The 16,335-nt window shown below is 41.0% G+C and overlaps 1 protein-coding gene across 1 annotated transcript in view; it reads right to left on the bottom strand.

The window, feature by feature from the left end:
• The window catches only part of LOC125289867 (disks large homolog 4-like), an 82,364-nt gene extending 69,610 nt beyond the window's left edge, over positions 1-12,754 (bottom strand). The window contains 3 exon segments of the mRNA XM_048236964.1: positions 3,014-3,084; positions 10,969-11,088; positions 12,145-12,754. Coding sequence (XP_048092921.1) covers positions 3,014-3,084; positions 10,969-11,088; positions 12,145-12,163 — 210 coding nt within the window. The 5' untranslated portion in view covers positions 12,164-12,754.
• Positions 12,755-16,335: the final 3,581 nt, after the last annotated feature.

Raw genomic sequence — 16,335 nt, forward strand, 5'->3', positions numbered from 1 at the left:
ACATGTCCCTCCTTCTGAAAGCTGACACAAAATCAAACAATATTTGATCATTTAACTTCAACTGAACAGCCATAGGTCTTGGTAGGCAGTAGACTCAGCAGGCGTTAAAACGGTAGCCTATGTTATAGCCAGAGTCAGTCAGCATCATGTAACATTAATGGCGTTAGTCATGAATCCTGTAACATATTATATCATATATAACAGCGCATGGCTTATTCAAGACGATCTGCATGGATATATAACCACCCAGAAAAACTCAGAATGTGGTGGATAAAGTTCATTAATTGTATGAAACTTTTTATTAGTTATCCATTGCAGCATCGCCTATATTAGGCTGTTATGCTAGCTCAGCCTTTAAATATGTTGTTATTTTGGTCATGTGGACTTGATTAAACGAATAAAGATAATTCATAAACTGCTTATTTCTTTACATGACTGAAGCAGTAGCCTAGGTTCAACAGTGGTGTTTGAGGTTGCTGTGTTGAGTTGTTGTGTGTGATAAGTAAAACAATTAGGATCAAATCAGTTTATTTTGACATACGGGAGTTAGCCTGACCTGTAACGTTAGCCTATAGCACATAAGCCTATTCTGTTTTCATTTATTAGCATTTGTTGTGATTATATAATCAAATGACACTCATGATAATCTTGAAATAGAAGGACAGAAGATAGGTGATTGATGTCCACAAGCACCGAATTTCACGAGACAAAATTAGAACAAACTGTTCCGTAAAAATAATCTTGCCATGTTTAAAATGCTGCACTTTTTTTCCCTTCATAGCCTATCTCTGGCAATTCATTTTTTGGATGACTGTAGATAGTAGTATTTTAGCCTCACGCCTTCGAGAAGTAGGCTACACCATTAGGCTATCTTGAGAATTAAAGACTTCACAGCTGCTAATGATCATCCCTCCACAACCACGAGGATAGGTAGGCTAAACGGTCGTTAATTAAGCCTTTTTTGCTTCTTATTGTAAAACCAACTGTTAGGGCCTACACAAGTGGTCGGCATCCCGGTCAATATTTTGATATTAAAATTTCAATTTTGAAGCTATTTGTAACTATGTGTAGCCTATGCAACCTGACTGTTGTAGGCTTGCCTACCACTCTCTGCAGTTCCTTGCCTACCATTCTTGCCTACCACTCTAGTTGTAAACAAACGGTCACATGACATTATGACGTAGGTGCAAAACCTTAATTCAGCAGGTCTTAGGGACCTACTTTGTGATGTCACAAAGAAACCCCCCTAATCCACCTCAACCATCCCCCATCAAGAACCAGGAGGACTCTGTCCCATACACATACACACACACACACACTCACATGAGCACACAGAAATACACACACACACGTACACACATGCATACATACACTTGCACAAATTTTAACCCCCTGATGTAGCCCTGCAGGCTCATGCATTATAGAGCCTTGCACTTTAAACGTCTTCACACTCAGAGAACATCATCAGAACAGCAGATGGGCATAGGTGTGTGTGTGTGTGTGTGTGTGTGTGTGTGTGTGTGTGTGTGTGTGTGTGTGTGTGTGTGTGTGTCTTGTATGTGACTGTGTGAAAGAGGGAGTTTGGTCTGTTGAGGTTTTTGTGCATGTGTGTGTGTATGTGTGTGTGTGTGTGTGTGTGTGTGTGTGTGTGTCTGCGAGAGACAGAGTGAGAGAGAAAAAGAGTAAAAGTTTCTCGACGCAAAATCCCAGAGCAGAGACGCAACTCATTAAATATTCAAATTAAGCAGGCAGAATGAAGCCAAAGCCAAATTATGTGAGGGAGTGGGTCTGGGAGTGTATGTCCATCACAAGACAAGTCACTGAAAGACAGGTTCTCTCTCTCTCTCTCTCTCTCTCTCTTTCTCACAACTGTGTGTGTGTGTGTGTGTGTGTGTGTGTGTGTGTGTGTGTGTGTGGGCGTGTGTGAGAGAGAGATCAATAATGATAGTAAAACGTATTTCAGACGGATCAAAATCAGAGCACACCTGCCGAGCTCAAACAACAAGCTGATTCTTCTGATGGAGTGGACTGGGCTGAGCCTTGGGCATGGATTCACTCACACATTCTCATGCCACCATATGCTACACTCTGGCGCCACTTAGAGGACACAAGAGGAAGTGTCCAAGCATAAAATAAAAAAACTCTTTCACACAGAAACTGAGGGCTAGATTTATCAAGCCGTTTGCGCCTGTTTCCAGGCGTTAATTATTCGCAAAGACTGACATAGCCGATGCGAGCTATTTCCAAACAGGCCGCACTTGGTAAAACCGCAAACTGCCTGTTGCAGGAGCTGAAAATGGCAAATTGCGTTTTCCCGTGTCATGCATATATATGCATTCAGAGGAGGGTCCAGGGAAAGTGGGAGTTTCGTGTTACAGTAAAAGGTAGGAGGAGAAGTGTGCCTAATTAGGTATTCCCCTGTATTTATGAAAACTGCCCATGAAGGCGCACGTCTGTTTTGCGGTGAAATATGGTAAATTACGGTTAAATGCTTCAATAAGAGGAAGTTTCAAAGACAACAGAATCGCGATTCAGATTCTTTATCTAAAGCAACCATAACTTACGTTGGGCTTTCGAATATCTTACTTACACTTTCAAGTTATCCACTTAAACTTGCCAACTTGCTAGATTTGACCAATCTTCCATAGCCTACCACAAGTAGTTTGAGTAGAACAACAGCTCTTCATTGTCTCCCTGCTTGTTGACACCTTATCATGTATTGTATTAAGGTTTCATGATCGCTAAACGTTTGATTCGTTTTAATGTTGTCATCAGCGAACTTCATTCAACTGCGCTTGTGATTGAAGTATGCCATTCAGTTGTGGATGCTCGTAAACTGAGGTAGAGGGCGGAGAAAGGTTGGTTACCAGATGAGCTGCTGGTTTGAGAAATTCTGCGCACAATGAGGAAGCACAATGTGCGCTAATACCGAACTCGCATAAACAGACGCAGCGCAAAGTGCGCAAGTGTTAGTAAATCTACCCCTGAGTGCCTCTGTGCATATGGATCCTACCAGGCTTGGTGTGTGAGGTCTAGTAGAATTCTGGTTCTCAAACACGGTGAGCTCGTAGAACTCCTGGATATCTGCAAAAGATGGAGAACACTAATTAGCACGACAAATGTATGAATAACTCTGTGATCCATACGCACCCATACACAGTTATTCATACACAGCACAGACCCCCATACGCATAGCCTACCCACTCACACATCCGAGATACACACTGTACTGGCTCTTAAACAAATACACACATAGACACACCACTCTACACCTTCATTCATTTTAGTGGTAGCACTTTCCATCCAATAGGAGTTCCCTTTAGAACCTTTAGAACCATCAGAACCATCAGAAGACACTGGGAGACAGAACACTGAGAGAAACAGAGACAAAAGTACAGTTGTCCACTCCACTATGTGATCACTCATCATAACTGAATAATAGTTACACACACGGTTTAAAGTAATCACTCCTCCAACGCATCCCAGACCCCTTCTGTTTGACAACTGCATTTGTTGCTTGGAAATATTCATGCTTCTGTCATTCAGTACAAAACACTTCAGATGGAGTGCACATGTATAATGCAAAATAACCATAATCCAGAGGAGTGAATGCATTATTAATGCAAAAGCTATATCAAGAACAAAGGATTGAGATTAATGCCAGGACATGATTCATGTATTTTCCTCTGTTTCACAGGAGAGTGGATGTCGGAAATGTAATTCATTGCTATCAAAATGAGTGGAGACAAAAAGTAAAGCTTTTTCCATGATAACCAACTGCACATTCTTCATCTCATGTGATTGGCTCACGCAAGGGGGGAAGTGATACACCATTGGGTGTTGGAAGAGGGGCTTCCTTCCTGGTATGTAATCCTGCCTGACAAAACCTATGGCCATGCCAACGGAACAGGTTAAACCTTGACTGACAGCTCGCAGGTTCAGTTTGAGCTAATCACGTTGCTCAGATCAGCCCGTAGCAGTTAAAGCCCACCCCTTGGGATGATCTTCCTGCAGCGGATCGCTCTAATCTCCTGTGATGTCACAGCTAATCCTAGTCCCCAATCCCAGATTATAGAGAGCTAAATATAGAGGAAAGGAAGACAGACATAGATAGATACATACATAGATAGATAGTGTGAGAGAGAGAGAGAAAGAAAGAGAGAGAGAGAGAGAGAGAGAGAGAGAGAGAGAGAGAGAGAGAGAGACGTATCACACAATTTTTCCCTGAAAGGTTATCCAAATGCACACTTTTACATTTTAATGTTAAATATTGATGAAAGAGAAACATACAAGCACAAATGCACAGAAATGCATGCACAGCACAGCCAACGAGATGTATGAGTATGTACACAGGCCTTCTATGGGTCATCAACCAGCATAACATTGAGTAGACATATAAATCAACACAGGTGCACAACAGTAAACACACGCATTAACACACATTCTGTCAAAGAGACTGCTGTGAATGTGTGCATGTGTGTGTACTTGCCCTCTTTCCTCAAATCCCTAATTATTGGCCGTCGTGGCCAACTCTAGTGTCACCTGCCAATCTGCTGCCAGATTCTACAGATCAGGCATGCGCATACACACACAAACACACGCACACACACACACACACACACACACACACACACACACACACACACACAAACACACACAGCTCTTTTTAAATCCCCATTGTTTGTGTTCATCTGATTTGGAACATTGCCTCAACTAGCATCAGAGTACGTGTACAAATCATGCAAGAACTCTTTTCCACCCACATACTCATTCACTTTCATTCTCTCTCACACACACACACACACACACACACACACACACACACACACACACACACACACACACACACAGACACACACGTACGTACATACATACATACACACACACACACACACACACACACACACACACACACACACACACACACACACACACACACACACACACACACACACACACACACACACACAACACACACACACACACACACGAGATGTCCTCCAGCATGACTTCCATCTGTTACTATCCTTCATTGTCAGACCAAGCTGAGTTTCTGCCTTGTATCTATTCAGCAAATATACTGGACACTGAGGGGTGCTAAACTAACATTTTAATTCATTGCTATCAAAATGAGTAGAAACACAAAGTAGTTTTATCCATGATAACCAACTGCACATGGTGCGTCTCATGTGGCTCACACTGGGGGTTCATGTCTAACTCTTGGTTTCAGTGGCTTCTGGTTTTCTTTTTGTGTGTGAATGAATGCCTGTATGTTAGTTCTGTAACATTTTGTCATTTCTAAAAACTGCTATATGAATTTCTTATCTGATCTGATTTGTCTTGCTTTGCTCTAATACTGCTTGCCATATGCACATATGTAGCCTACATAATAGAATTTACATTTTTTTTTTTGGTTCCCTGCGTCCTCTACTGTTGAGTATACTGTACGAGTATATGTCTGTGCATGCTGCATGCGGCTATGCTGTACAGTCATACAGTCAGGGGCGTAGATTTGCGTGGGGACCGAAGGACGTGTCCACACCAGTGTCAAATTACGACTGAAATGTCCCCACCAATATTCAGGTTAAAATGTGGAAAAAAGTGCTCACATGCGCTACACAAAGAGTTAAATCATTTCTCACTTCAGTGCTGCGGATCATCTCGTACAGATCTTGTAATGTGCAGGCTATAAGGGTAAATCGCTTTGATTTGAAGTTACCTATAATAACTACCAGTGAGCCGCAGTCTCCTGCGCAGCATGGCGCACTACAAGACATATGAAGTGCGTCCAAATTCACCCATTCTTCTCTGTTGAACTCCTCGAGAAGTAGGCTACTCATCATGTGTCACATGAAAGAGCCTTTTCCCAGCTTTTAAACGGTGCTAGCTAGCCACTATTTGCTGTGATAAACAGTTCGCGAGAAAAATAACTTCAAGAGATTTAATAATTATTCTCTGCGCCATCCCCACATCCATTCGTCTCGGTGGAATATCGTAGGCCTACACACTCTTCACGCAACACATGACAAACTATAGGCCTATATCAGAATAAACAGCAGATCTTACCGAACACAAAGGTGTAATGCATTCCCGAGCTGTTCCAGAGTAATCCGGTTTTGAAATAAATTGTAGCAAAATTCAACATGGTCTTTCGGCTATAAGCATTTCTTAAAACTGAGCTGTGCTTACATCGCCTAGATATCTGTAATTATTAGAATCAGAGAATATACAGGCAGCTCACGGTTAAGAGTTTGTCAATGTTTTCTTTTCACAAAATGCTAAGCATGCATGTATGTAAGTTTCTTAAAACTGAGCTGTGCTTAAATGGGTCAATGCATGATTTCATAACAGACCAAATAGAAAATAAATGTTAAATGTTAAATATAGCCTACATAGATTATGTATGCTATAGATTATGTAGGCTACACAGTATAGTTAGATCAAGTTGGACAGTAGCACATTTTAATCATGGATAGTAGTTAGACAATAGCACATTTTAATCATTTTATATATCTATAGTGGCTGGTGAAAGAGTTGAGGGGGGTTAGTGGGTAGTGTCCCCACCAAAAGCTCAGACCAAACCTATGCCCTTGCATACAGTCGTGCGTATCTGCGGGCGTATCTCCCATCTACGGGATTGGCACCGCACTGCACATTCAGTTTCCCACAGACAGTACGCTAGATTCGTACAGACACTACATTTGGCTGCAGCAAGGAAAGGCCGTACAGACCGGACGTATCACAGACTTTGCGCCATCCATTCAGCGCATTGACCGCATTAAACCTAGGGTTGAGCTTTTCCAATTAAGTGTATTTGTCATATTTGACAACCCCAGTTGAATTCTGGCAGCTGTCAATAAACTAGCTAATAAAAGGAAAACGAGGTGTCACCAAGCAACCGTAGAATCCTTAGAAATCAAGCGCATTTGTTGCTATAGATACGCTATTATAATCAAAGATTCTAGAATCTTTGATTATAATAATGTTTCCTCTTCAAAGCAGCATTATGCAAGATTTTGGTCTCAAGAAAGCAAGAGTAATACAAAACCTTGCCAACACCAACCAGGCGCTTACTGTCACTGCTAGAAGCTTGTGAACATGCTAACTGGTCGTGTCTTTTGTCAATATCTTTTGTCAATTCTTAATGAGCAATGTTGTGGTGTGAAAGGTTTTCTTTCATTTTAACGGTGTGTTCCAGTACGACACACAAGATACAAGATACAAGGAAGCAGAGGTGGAAAAAGTACGAAAATATTGTACTCAAGTAAAAGTACCAATACCTTGATGAAATATTACTCAAGTACAAGTTAAAATACCAATCTGAAAATGTACTCAAGTAAAAGTAAAAAGTAGTTCATTTAAAATGTACTTTAAGTAAAAGTTACTTAGTTACTTTTTTGGGGGGGCTACCAGAACAACCAGTTTCACCAAAGACTTTCTAATGAGGAGATACAGCACTCAAAAAATCCTCCATAGTAATGCATGGGGTTAGTTTGTAACGCCAATATGGCAGTTGTCTACACATCATATGTCTACACATATCACAACCCTTCCGCGGCAAAACGTTGACATGTGAATACATTGAGCCAATCATGTGGTGTGTTGTAAAATACATTTAGCCAATCATGTGGTGTGCTGTGAAGACATCGTGCCAATCATCTGTTGTGATCTCGCTGCTGGAGCAAGATTGGTGTCGTGAAGCCTTACGCACACGCATTTCTGCTGAAATAGATGCGATAAGTGCCCAAAAAAGTATTGCAATATGGCCGCCGAAAGTGGAGGTACTTGCCTGAAAAGGACGTTGAGAAATGGAGATCTATGTGAAAAATCACCGGAGTTCTCCTTTAAGTTTGAGCAGTAGTTGATTTTCAAAGTTAGTTGCACTCATCCTTGGGTCGCTTTGCAGTGAACAGTAATCCAGCACAACTGAAAAGCCCCTCACAGGCAGCTGAGGCAGGCAGGCCAATATTGAGTTGCAGAGTTTTTTTTATATTTGGAAACGAGCAGAAGGTTCAGCAGATTAAAGGCGTTGTACTGGGGAAAGTGGGAAGTATAGGGCCCCAATGTAGGAGAGGGCCCGTGAAAAGTGGAATACAGGGGCACAACATTTTCACCAGACATTAGTAATAACTCAGGTAATCCACACATAAAAAATCCAAACAACTCCATAAGTAGAGTCATGTAATGAAGTGGAATAACACAGGGGAAAAGTATTAAACATGCTAAGAAAAAGCCCTAAGGCAAGGAAAGGGAAGGAATCTATATAGAGAGTAGTTATCCTTTCTATCTGTGCAAATTAATATAAGCTTGGTTAGTAGCCTACATATTGATGGGCTATAAAAGGTTTTCATTACCAAGGTGTCACACAAGAAACATTTCATGATGGATAAAAGCAAAAAGCTCTCCCAAGACCTTTGCAACCTTATTGTTGAAAAACATATCAATGAAACTGGTTACAGATGCATTTCAAAACATCAGAATCTTTCAGTAAGCAGCATGGGAGCCATTATCTGCAAGTGGAAGAAACATCACTGCATCATCAACCGGCCATGCACAGGATCTCCTTGTAATATTTCTGACCAGGGAGTCAGAAGGATAGTCAATTCCAAGAGTCAAGGACCACTCGGAGAAAGCTCCAGAAAGACTTGAAGGCAGCCAATTCAATTAAATAGTTTTGGAAGTAACTAAAGATCAGGATTCACAAGAGGGACCCCTGGAATCTGTTTAGAACAATGGGCCAAAATCAGATCTGATACTGCGACCAATACGTTTTGTCATACAGGAAATGTCTTGAAGCTGTCTTTACAAAACAAAGGCTTTTCCACAAAGTATTGAAGAAATTTCAGTAGGCATGTTCAATACTTTTTTCCTGTGTCATTCCACTTTAATACACAAAACTCTTATGTTTGATTTTTTTTTATATGTGTGTTAATATAATGTGTGGTGAAAATTTCGAATAGACTCACTGGAAGTTTAGGCTAATTACTGAAAAAGCGTTCAATACTTATTTCCACCATATATTTATTTTACCTGAATATTTTAACTTCCAAATTAAATGTCAAAATGAATGTCAGACGAAATTTAAAGGTTGACTGACTGGATTTTGTATACAAAACATAGTGAAAATTGTGTAAGGTCACTCTCACTCTCCCTTGCTAAAGAGCTAAATGGTTTAGTCCGCCTGCACGATTCATAAGGTAGTCTATCTTTTGTTTATTTAGTAGCATCGCTAGTAGTGGACCGCTAATTGTTTTGCTGCTGGTGCAATGTCTTTCTCCAAAGAAAGCCAAGTCAGGTTACTAAAAACAAAGGCCAAAACAGGAAAAAGAGAGACATCAAAATGAGGGGAAACAACTGCTAATAAACTTCTTTCCAAAGAAAGGTGAGCACAAACGTCAAAACACGAAATCCCATGGTGTTTGCTTAAATATCTCCGCAATCATTAGTGCTAAAACGAACTGAGACAACCGATTGGAATAGCGTAAAATACACTTTCATAGGTTAGGCTAATCTGATGCATTTCGTGATCCAGTCTCCATCACTTTCAGAAAGACTGCATGGCGCCAGCTTGATTCATGTCCTGTTGTAAGCTACATGCTGATCATTATCACTAGGCTAGTGGTTTAGGGCGCGATTTTTTTCTCTCCCTTTCCGTTTTCGTTAGTCTTTTTTTTTTACTCAAGTAATGGATGGGATTTTTGATGTAGCAAAGTACAATACTTCACTCAAAATGTAATCAAGTAAAATTTAAAATACCGATTTTATAAACTACTTAAAAAATACAAAATACACAGAAAAACTACTCAATACAGTAACGTGAGTAAATGTATTTCGTTACTTTCCACCTCTGCAAGGAAGTTTATTGTCACATGCATATAGTTACTGGAAGTAAGAAATGCAGTGAAATTATGTCTGGTGTCAGCCTATTTGTTAAGCACATCCTAGGATGGCTGGTGGGGATGACAGATGTGTTCAGCTGTACACCATCCCAATGAATTTACAGATGATATGAAAACATGTTGCCTGATAAAAAGCACATGTCAAAAATGTATGATCAAACCAATACAGATAAATACAATAAATGTATCATCCCCACTACCCACCTAGTGTAAGGTGTGTGTGGTGTGTGCATGTGTGTGTGTGTGTGTGTGTGTGTGTGTGTGTGCTTGTCTTTGTGTTTGTCAGCCTATATTTGAGTGTCCCAGTGACCTCTAGCTGACTTAGCTGCCAAAAAGTTACTGGTCATACCAGGTAAAGTGGTCATTGGACACCAGGACAATGACAGCTGTGTGAATTTAGAAAGACCGACAGCATGGGCTAATATATGGTCAATACAGATGCCAAGCTCCGGTTTTCCCATACATGGATTAAGCCAAGTCTAAAAAAACCCTTCATTGCAAATCTCCATTGAAAAAAAAAATATTTTTGTCTAGCACCAGGCATAATCCTTGCACAGGAACTAGTGTTCTGTGATGAAAGCCATAAATGTGTCAGATGAGTCTCACTTCCCCTTGTCATACAGACAGCTGGCTGACTTGTGGTCAGTTCAAATGAACCCTTTAGAGCAGCATCATGTATGTGCAGTGTGTGTGTAGTCAGTCACATCACATGTGTGAATCACACAGGAGATTGTTCACATTCACATCTTACACATGTCTGTCGTCAGAGGAGTTTTATTCGTCCGTACTCTGACGCAGAGAGTATAACATCGCACAGCCTTCCCTTGCAAAACCTAATGAGGATCACTCTCTACATTGTGTCAGGCAATCATTGCTGGATAATCTGCAGGTGACTTGGTAGAGTATGTTGCATCTCACACCTGACAGAATTGCGTACCTCTACCTGCATTAATCTAATGTTTGTGCACCTGTTTGGATTATCTTCTGCAATGGTACTGTATAGTGTGTGTGTGTGTCTGTGTGTGTGTGTGTGTGTGTGTGTGTGTGTGTGTGTGTGTGTGTGTCTTACCCAGCAGGGCCTGGAATAGGTCACTCTGGAAGATATGCAGCAGTTTCTCTGCTCTACCTCTGAAACCCTCATCAGCCACCGACTGGCAAGCCTCCATCGCCTGGAGGGCACGCTCCGTATCTGCATACACACACACACACACACACCACACACACACACACACACATACACACACCCACACACACACACACACACACACACACACACACACACAAAATGGGTAGAAAATAGAGAATATTTTACTTCATTTTTCATTTACAGACAAAGCATGTTAAGGCATTGATCATTCTGTGATGATCATGCCACAGAAAATGTGATGACATAAGATGTTTATCAAATAGAATATCAGTGTGAGTGGGAGGAAAATCTGTATTGCAGTGGAGTCCACTCAGTGGACGAAGAAATCTTCAGAGCAATTCAAGCACGGCTGTCACCAGTGACCAAATGAATTACAGCGAGATTGTCAAGTGGACAGGTTTAGATTTAGGCTCTTTTGATTGATTTGGTTGATTATTTTCATTATCTTTTTTATTGCAGGTATTTGAGCCTAATCCTCTCCTCTATCCCGTTGCTCGATAGACGTGTTCCGCTCAGTAGGCGAAGAGGTAACAACGATATTACGCTCCGATCCAGTCCGACACGGTTGGCTCGGTCTCGCATGCTTGAGATGACAGGCGGTGGTCACAGGCCAGGAGCCGAAATCACGCAGCGACACGGTCACCAACGCCAGTGGAGCGAACTGAAACACCTGCTGCACTGTAGGCTACTGTGCACACTGATGGTACAAGAACGACAGTTCTGTAGGTTGGGGGACAGAAGGTGAGCCGAAACGTTAGGCAGTGGCAATTGCAAAGTACCCTGCGCTAAGGTTAGCGGCCTTAGCTGACACTTAAGTAAAAGCACACACTCTGAAGTCTCACTACATACCACGGCGAAGGAGTCTTTCAGTGTGTGTGTGTGTGTGTGTAAGAGAGAGAGAGAGAGCGCGCATACAGTGCAGTCGTAGAAACATGACGAGTGGTGACAGCACTTGGACCAATTACATTAGTGAGCGCCCGTTCCCCTGTCCCATCACGGCAGAGGGACACGTGTTTGAATAAAACTACTTTGTAGTAACAACAAAACAAGCTCTATCACTGATCAAACAGCGGAAAATAGAATTCTAAAAGATCTCACCTTCTCTTTTGAGAGGCATGACGGCTCGTTGTCGCTCCGTCTTTCCGACTTTCTCTGAGCTTATCCTCTCTCAAGCGCACTTAAACCTATTTAGGGATTGTCATGTGGATGGAATGACGGGATATGTAGTCTGTGGTTTGTTGACGCTCAAGCCTATAACTCAACATTGCTTAGCCCATGCGCGTTGTACTGGCATAAAAATAAATTTCACCATAATTGTATCACCGTGAGAAGAAAAAATAATGCATTCTAACGTAAACGTGTATTTAATTGGACTTGTTCAAACTGTGTGCAACCTTTCAGCTATTCTAATTCTGACTTAGCTATACCAGCATACAGCTTGAGGTGGCACATAGCCAGTTCATTACAATTTCTTTCTGACAAAACTAGCCTAAAAAATAAAACCAAGAAATAAACTGCACAATCGTTGTTAGCCCACACAAACATTCTATTTGCCAACTATTTAGACACTGTGTTTACCTATATCAAGTAGCCAATATGTCAGTTGTTTTATTTGATTTTCATGTTGATGAGAAAATGACAAATACATCAGGCTAATTCAGGTTCTTGGCATATGGGTTTATCGTGTTTTAGTGTGTCTTTGTCAACTGAGTAGCCTACGTTTTATTTTTCATACACAGGCTATAGGCAACATTAAGAAACATTTGCTCAGGCTTGATTAATTATTTCTCCATTAAAACCTTATTAATTCAGGACAAACTTAGTCAACATAAAAAGGCCACTATTTTTATATAACAAAAACATCCCAACAACAGTACATTTGGTTTAAAACCCCATTTTTTGTTTATTAAGAAAGATTAAGCACCGACCTTTCAGCCATGTGTCATTCTCTCGTTCGGGGTTGGGGGGAAAGGTACAGAGGGGGCAGGTGAAGCTTAACGCCTCCTCCTGCCAGCCCTCTTGCGCCTACTCACCCTAGGTCTGCGCCTCCTGCGAACGGGGCGAGAAGCTCTTCGTCGTCGTGGTGGCATTGTTGTGTTTATGATTGTGTACCGATACTGCGTCCTCGACCCCTATTTATAAGCAATTATAGTGACGTCATGTTTGATTATGACGTCATCGCACAATAAAACAAACAAACAAAACTAAGAACAGCAGAGCACGCGCAATTGTTAACCACCACTGCAGTGCATAGTGTCAATCGGGAAATTTACCAAAGAAAGTCAGTGAATGGGGGCCGCTGTTGCGTTTGAGTAATGTAGGCCTAGGTGGTCTTTCGGTAAGCTCCGTGAGGTAACTTTTCTCATTTCGATAATAAACAGATTATTCTGACTTTTAACCTCATACATCGATATATTTCGTTATCTAAAGTACTTGGACTTTTAATGACCGATTCTGAAATAAAAAACTATGAAGCCATCGACTACTAAATCGTCGTCCAAAAAAACAGGAGGTCGTGGTGCTACTGCTAACTCCCCGGAGGAATCAACTGACAGTGTTGATGATGGGCTAACAGCCAGCATGCTAACCAAAGCGCTGGACTCGCTGAAAGTTGACATTTGCTCGAAAATAGATCTGGCCGTTGGCGGAGTACAGGCTGACATTGCTGTCGTGAGAGAGGAATTGACCTCCTCTGTAACCAACTTACATTAAAAAAGGTGCTGAGGTCTGACTTTGTGTGTGTTGAAAGCTGAGTAAGGTTAACACTAAATATTTGAATATTTTACTAGGCTACTAGTAATATAGTTTTCATTACCATTATGGCAAGCAATAGCTACCTCATTAGTAAGTTGCTACTTGCAAATCATGAGCAATTTTGACCTGATACATGAAGGACTGCTATTATTTTCTTGCGCTCTACATCATGGTCATAGCGATCCTATTTATAAAACAACTGTAGGCCTCCTTTTGAATGGGTAGCCTAATGTTATCTCCTTTTCACTAGCAGCTACATGGATTAGCGGCCAGATACGTGAAGAGACCAAGTGGAGAAACATCAACGCGATGCCTTTGTAGGCCTATACTTGGTTGGATATTGTAGTTACTGCAAAATTAACACCCTCGTTTCTATGAAACTGAACCAGGAGACTTTGTTACGTACAAGACAGAACGGAGCAGATGTCTGTTAGCCAAATATTTGTAATATTTGTAAGAATGTTTGGATACGTCTGCTAGGAAAAAATATTCTATGTCAAAATCTGCAAAAGTTATAGGCCTAAATAGGCACCTCAATAATTACGGTCTGGCAGATATATGGCGACGCCTGAACCCCAATGCTCAGGGTTATTCTTTTTTTTCTCCTGTTCATCACACATATACACATATAGACTATTTTCTTGTTGACAATAAACTATTTCCACTTATTCAAAGATGCAACTACCATGCTAGACTTATCTCAGACCATTCACCCCTCTTAATGGCCATTAACTTTGTCCACAAATCCACATCTCGTCCACCTTGGAGATTTAATACATCTCTCCTATCTGACTCTGACTTTGTTGAATATATATCTCAACAAATTGATTTCTTTATTGACACAAATGCAACTGGTGGAACAAACCATAGCACATTATGGGAGGCATTTAAAGCCTACATGAGAGGCCAACTAATATCACGTGTGGCATATGATAAGCAGCTGAGATCTTTTACTCTCACCAATCTCATGCACCGCATTCAGAATTAAGGAACTCAATATGTTCAATCTCCCTCCCCTGCTTTGTATAAAGAGAAGTTATCACAGAAATCAATACAAGCAGTGGCCTCACTAGGGACCCCCAAGAAATTAATAACGCTTTCAGGAATTTCTACATATCACTCTATACTTCAGAACAGCAACCTACCGCTGATGACCTGTTAAATTTCTTTGGTAATCTTTCCATACCAAAACTATTAAAGGACACAGCTGAAAATCTTGATAGACCAATTACTGCAGAAGAGGTGGGGGAAGCTATTATGGATATGCAAAGTGGGAAGAGTCCTGGGCCTGATGGTTTTTCAGCTGAGTTCTTCAAGAAATTTTCTGCGAAGCTCACTCCTTTGCTACTAAACATGTTCACTGAATCTCTTGCTTCAGGCATTCTTCCCAAAACTTTACGTTCTGTCTAAATTTCACTACTTCTGAAGAAAAACAAAGACCCTCACTGCTGTGGTTCCTATCGCCCTATTTCTCTTTTAAACGTGGATGAAAAGATTTTGGCAAAAGTCCTTGCCCGTCGTCTGGAAAAAATCTTACCTGACATTATATCAGCTGATCAAACAGCTTCATCAGGAACAGGTTTTCATTTTTTAATGTGAGGCGTTTATTCAACATCATATACCACCCATCTGACTCCGCCATTCCAGAGGTTGTAGTGTCCTTAGATGCCGAAAAGGCTTTCGATAGGGTTGAATGGGGCTACCTCTTGTATACCCTTGAAAGGTTTGGTTTTGGCAAGAAGTTTATTTCTTGGGTTACTCTTCTATACACTTCTCCACTCTCTTCAGTACGTACCAATAATACTTTCTCAGAATATTTTCAAATAGGCCGTGGTACAAGACATGGCTGTCCACTGTCACCCTTGCTATTTGCTTTGGCCATTGAGCCGTTATCTCTTGCTCTGAGACACACTCCACTAATAAAAGGTATTATGAGAGAGGGTCAGGAACAGAAAGTTTTATTGTATGCAGACGACCTGCTTTTATACATTTCAGACCCAGCTCAATCTCTCCCACACGTGCTTTGTATTTTAGATAAATTTCATCATCTCTCAGGCTATAAACTCAATTTACAGAAAAGCAAGTTGTTTCCAATTAATGTGGCAGCCCATCAATACACAGTTAGTTTCCTGCCTTTCAAGGTTTCAAATAAATTTACATATCTAGGTGTCAATGTTGTGGATAAATTCTCCAACCTCTTCTCTGCAAATTTTTTACCTCTACTCAAACAGACTGAACTAAACCTTAAGCACTGGGGGCCCCTCCCACTCTCTGTTGCAGGCCGTATTAATTCCATTCGAATGAACATTCTTCCCAAATTCACCTATTTATTTCAATGCATCCCTGTATTCATTGCCAAATCATTTTTTCACAAACTAAATTCTGTCATTTCATCTTTTGTGTGGAATAATAAAGCTCCCCGCATAGCTAGAAGTATCTTACAACATCCAAAATGTCTTGGTGGTATGGCAGCTCCGGATTTTCTAGCATATTATTGGGCTTCTAATATACGTCCAATTGTACATTGGCTGTATG

This window comes from Alosa alosa, chromosome 24 (genome assembly GCF_017589495.1).
Source record: "Alosa alosa isolate M-15738 ecotype Scorff River chromosome 24, AALO_Geno_1.1, whole genome shotgun sequence".
NCBI classification, from domain to species: domain Eukaryota; kingdom Metazoa; phylum Chordata; class Actinopteri; order Clupeiformes; family Clupeidae; genus Alosa; species Alosa alosa.